Source organism: Cucurbita maxima, unplaced genomic scaffold (assembly GCF_002738345.1).
Source record: "Cucurbita maxima cultivar Rimu unplaced genomic scaffold, Cmax_1.0 Cma_Scf00034, whole genome shotgun sequence".
In the NCBI taxonomy this organism is placed as follows: Eukaryota; Viridiplantae; Streptophyta; class Magnoliopsida; order Cucurbitales; family Cucurbitaceae; genus Cucurbita; species Cucurbita maxima.
This window is the reverse complement of record NW_019272050.1, coordinates 2,057,298-2,061,873: the sequence shown is the minus strand read 5'-3', so window position 1 is coordinate 2,061,873 and position 4,576 is coordinate 2,057,298. Positions and strand designations below refer to the sequence as shown.

The 4,576-nt window shown below is 38.0% G+C and overlaps 1 protein-coding gene across 3 annotated transcripts in view; it reads left to right on the top strand.

Moving 5' to 3' along the window:
- The first annotated feature begins 114 nt into the window (after nt 1-114).
- LOC111467556 (dnaJ protein ERDJ2A-like) overlaps nt 115-4,576 on the top strand; it is a 4,789-nt gene continuing 327 nt past the window's right edge. Inside the window, exons 1-11 of one of the 3 annotated variants that reach the window (XM_023112503.1) lie at nt 115-230; nt 889-1,116; nt 1,208-1,303; nt 1,447-1,567; nt 1,653-1,759; nt 1,867-2,084; nt 2,386-2,563; nt 2,675-2,794; nt 3,157-3,243; nt 3,450-3,560; nt 3,706-4,551. In XM_023112503.1, the coding sequence (XP_022968271.1) occupies nt 931-1,116; nt 1,208-1,303; nt 1,447-1,567; nt 1,653-1,759; nt 1,867-2,084; nt 2,386-2,563; nt 2,675-2,794; nt 3,157-3,243; nt 3,450-3,560; nt 3,706-4,539 (2,058 nt within the window). In that variant the 5' untranslated portion in view covers nt 115-230; nt 889-930 and the 3' untranslated portion in view covers nt 4,540-4,551. Of the gene's footprint in view, nt 231-876; nt 1,117-1,207; nt 1,304-1,446; nt 1,568-1,652; nt 1,760-1,866; nt 2,085-2,385; nt 2,564-2,674; nt 2,795-3,156; nt 3,244-3,449; nt 3,561-3,705; nt 4,552-4,576 lie in introns of all 3 variants that reach the window. The other 2 variants (XM_023112505.1, XM_023112504.1) reach the window with 2 other exon arrangements.

The following is a 4,576-nucleotide window of genomic DNA, read 5'->3' as shown; positions in this document are numbered from 1 at the left end:
TTTTTTTTTTTTTTTTTTTTTTTTTTTTTTTTTTTTTTTTTTTTTTTTTTTTTTTTAAGTTTTGGATCTTAGGCTCGAAATAAAAAAATAAAAAATAAATATAAATTTATATTTTTCCTTTTAGTTCCTTCAAGCTTCCTCATCCTATGAAGCACCCTCTCTAAAGTCGACCCAAAAGACGAAGCTAGCACTTGCTTAGCAGATCGCCGACTCGATTTCCCATTGTTCAGGTCCTTATCTCTCTGTTTTGTTGCACTTTTCCTCCTCAAATCAGATATTTATTTGTTTGGCGTCGAGATATTCTGAATTGGCCCCCCTTCCGAACTTTCGTTTAGTTTCATGCGTGTGATTTGAATAATTTGATTAATTATTCGTTTGGACGCCGCTGTTTCTGTACTGATTCTTATGAGATTGATGCTGATTCATATGGATCGAAATCATGTTTGTATTTGAGTGGTTAGTTTGGTGTAGCTCAAATCGTTTAGACTTCAATTTCATTGGATTTGATGCCCTATCTCTTCCTCTCTATCAATTAACGGCGGTTAAAGGCCATTTCAGCATTTTGTGGGTAGGATTCTGGGTCTTAAGGCGATATTGAACAGTTTGGGTCGTTGTTGGAAGCTTGTTTATCTGCTTTCAACTTTCTTTACAATATAGCGAAGATATTACTGATCTATGCTCATCATTCAACCTGCAGTTTCCTAAAGTTGCATGCAATCAGCAGATATTATATGATGTGGTCAACCAAGTTTATCTTTGTTACTTGAGGATTCCTTCTTTTTTCTGTTTCTGAAATTCACTTAGGTTTCAAAGTTACTGTAAAACGTCCTTTATGATATGCTACATTCTCTTCATTATCTTGTTGTTGTAACACAGTAGTTTCTACAGGCAGTACAAATTGACGGAAGGCACTGCTGAAAAAAGGTTTCAATGGCGACGTCTGAAGAGAATAGTGCATTGTTCCCAATCTTTATTTTGACAATAATGGCACTGCCTTTAGTGCCTTATACAATTCTTAAGCTCTGCCGTGCCGCTTCAAAGAAGGCAAAGATTATACATTGCCAGTGTTCTGAATGCTCCCGTTCAGGGAAGTATCGCAAGTCAATATTCAAGCGGGTAAGTTTTCTCAATGACACTGAATCTACAACATGATCGAATGATGAGTGCCAACTTTTTTTAAAACTGTGTGTTTCATTACATTTTGCAGATAGCAAATTTCTCCACATATAGCAACTTGACACTAGTACTTCTTTGGATCTTCATGTTCGTATTGGTCTATTACATTAAAAATATAAGCCGCGAGGTAAATTATGTTTAATCTTTAATGAGGAAACAAGTGTTCTTCTCAATGATATTTCGTTGTAGTTTTTTCTTGTTGCTACTTTCGGAATTAATTATTTTCTGTGGGCTTAGACGTATGTGTATAATTTTACGATAACCGCACAGATTCAAGTCTTTGAGCCGTTTAGTATTCTGGGACTGGAAACTGGGGCTTCGGATGTGGATATAAAGAAGGCATACAGGAGACTTTCTATCCTATACCATCCAGATAAAAATCCGGATCCAGGTTGGGCTTTTTAATAGTTCAGTGCCCATTTTATTTTCTACCCTTTGCGTCTCAGCTAATGTTTCCCTTCGTATCTTTTACTCAGAGGCCCACAAATATTTCGTGGAGTTCATATCTAAGGCTTATCAAGCTTTGACAGATCCAATATCCCGTGAGAATTATGAAAAATATGGCCATCCAGATGGCAAGCAGGTTAATTAACCTTTTCTTACCCAGAAAACAAGAAAAACTATCATATATGGCTTTTTTATCTTGATAACTGCCACTCAGAATTTAAACTTGCTAGTATGTTGATGCAGGGGTTTCAAATGGGAATTGCACTCCCTCAATTCTTACTAAATATCGATGGGGCATCTGGTGGGATACTTTTACTGTGGATTGTTGGAGTTTGTATTATCTTGCCTTTGGTAATAGCCGTTATATATCTTTCAAGGTCGTCCAAATACACTGGAAACTATGTCATGCGTCAGACACTTTCCACATATTATTACTTCATGAAGCCTTCTTTGGCACCAAGGTATCTTTAGTTAAAAGCATGGACAATCTTAAATTTTTAGGATAAAAATGACTAGACAATTCAACTTAAATCAGTTTTAGAGATAGATTAATATCCAGGTAAAGTATATCTATGAACATTCTTCTTATTTGCTGTCAAGTTTTCTTGGTTACACGTTCTTGTCAATTTAGAATAAAACAATACATCTTTAAGTATTGCCATATTAGAAAAGTAAAGAGAAGTCTTCATTATGAAGTAAGATCTTTGATTTTCTTTCTTCTTTTTTCTTCTGAACATTATTAATAAATTTGGCTATACACAGCAAAGTAATGGATGTCTTCATTAAGGCAGCTGAGTATGTGGAAATGCCAGTTCGTAGGACTGATAATGATCCTCTTCAGAAGATATTTGGACTAGTTAGGAGTGAGTTGAATCTTGACCTTAAGAACATTAAACAAGAGCAGGCGAAGTTTTGGAAGCAACATCCAGCCCTTGTTAAAGTAATTTCTGTTTACATCAACTTTTTCAGCGACTTAAATTTGTTCGTCCCTTATGACATTTTGAATGTGTGCATACACTTACAATTTACATATTTTTCATTTTACCTTCAGACACAATTGTTGATCCAAGCTCAATTAACTCGTGAATTTGCCAACTTGCCTCCACCCTTGGACAGTGACTTTAAACATGTGCTGGAACTTGCTCCTCGCCTTCTTGAAGAATTAATGAAGGTGAGATGAAGAATTCTTGTCCGTGTGTTGAGTCTTGTATTTTTTTATGATATCATGCATGTTGACCATTTCTCTCAGCTTTTGATGAAAAATTGTGAAAGGCAATTTTGTGATGGATGAGGGAACGATTCTTTCCAGGAAGAATGCGCTCAGCCTCAATCGCAGTGCTTTTAAAATATTGTTAAAAGACCGGTGATAAAAAGAAAAACTAGTGATAATATGTTACTTATCATCGTCTTTTCTCTACGTTCTCTTTGGCATGGTTTTGTTCCAGTCCAACAAAGCTGTCATGTAATCATATTCCATTTTGTTCAAAGGTTGTGCAGTAGTCTAATATGCTTTGACGGTCTTCTTGTGTATAGATGGCACTGATCCCACGGAACGTCCAAGGACAAGGATGGCTACGTCCTGCAACTGGGGTCATTGAGCTCTCACAATGTATCATTCAGGTAACGTGCTTTGAATGGTATTGCTATTGTAAATTTCTCACAAATGCTTTGGAAGTCGCATGGGATTATCTTTTCAAGGCATGTCTAGAGCCTTCTATTTTTGAGAAGTACCCGTGGCCTCACCCACATATCTTGTCTGTCAAATATGTGACGCTAGCTTTTGCCACCATTTGTTTATCTTGATCCATATCAGATGTTCAATGCAGGCTGTTCCTCTTAGTTCAAGAAAGGCCACTGGAGGATCCTCCGATGGTATTGCACCATTTCTACAGCTGCCGCATTTCAGCGAGGCTGTTGTCAAGAAGATAGCCCGTAAGGTAGGTTAGACACAATGTAATTTTGCAGTACGCCACTCATAGTTTTTTATATTCTAAATTGCAATTTGTCAAATTTTCATTCCTTCAATAATTTCACAAAGAAGAAAACTTATTCTAATGAGTGTTTTTTAATACTGTAATGCAGAAAGTGAGAGCGTTTGAGGACCTTCAGAAGCTGACTCAAGAAGAGCGTGCCGAGCTGCTTGCGCAGGTGGGTGGTTTCTCGCCGGCTGAAGTACAAGATGTTGAAACGATGCTGGAAATGATGCCTTCCGTTACAGTTACTATCTCATGTGAAACAGAAGGTGAAGAGGGTATCCAAGAGGGTGATACTGTCACCATTCAAGCTTGGGTGACACTCGAACGCCGTAATGGGCTGGTGGGTGCTCTCCCACATGCTCCCTACTACCCCTTTCACAAAGAAGAAAACTTCTGGTTCCTACTTGCAGACCCAAACTCGAACAATGTTTGGTTTTACCAGAAGGTTAGTTTCATGGATGAGGCTACGGCCATAACTGCAGCTTCCAAGGCAATCGAAGAACAAATGGAGGGATCTGGAGCAAGTGTGAAGGAAACTAGTGCTGCAGTTAGGGAAGCGGTAGAAAAGGTAAAAGCGGGATCGAGATTGGTTCTAGGCAAGTTCCATGCCCCAGCTGAGGGGAACTACAATTTGACTTGTTACTGCCTGTGTGATTCTTGGATTGGTTGCGATAACAAGACAAATCTGAAATTGAAGATATCAAAACGAACCCGTGCGGGTACCCGTGGTGGCTTTATTGCAGAAGAAGGACCAAGTATGGAGGATGGAATTGAAGAGGAAGAGGAAAATGATGAAGAAGAATATGATGATTACGAGAGCGAGTACAGCGAAGACGAAGCTGATGAACAAAATGTGAAAAAGAAGGGCCCTGTTGCCAATGGAAAAGCGCATAAACAGCAGAGTTCAAGTTCAGAAGGCTCTGGTTCTGATGATGAATGAAAAACAATTCTGTTTTTTTTTTTTTTTTTTTTTTAGG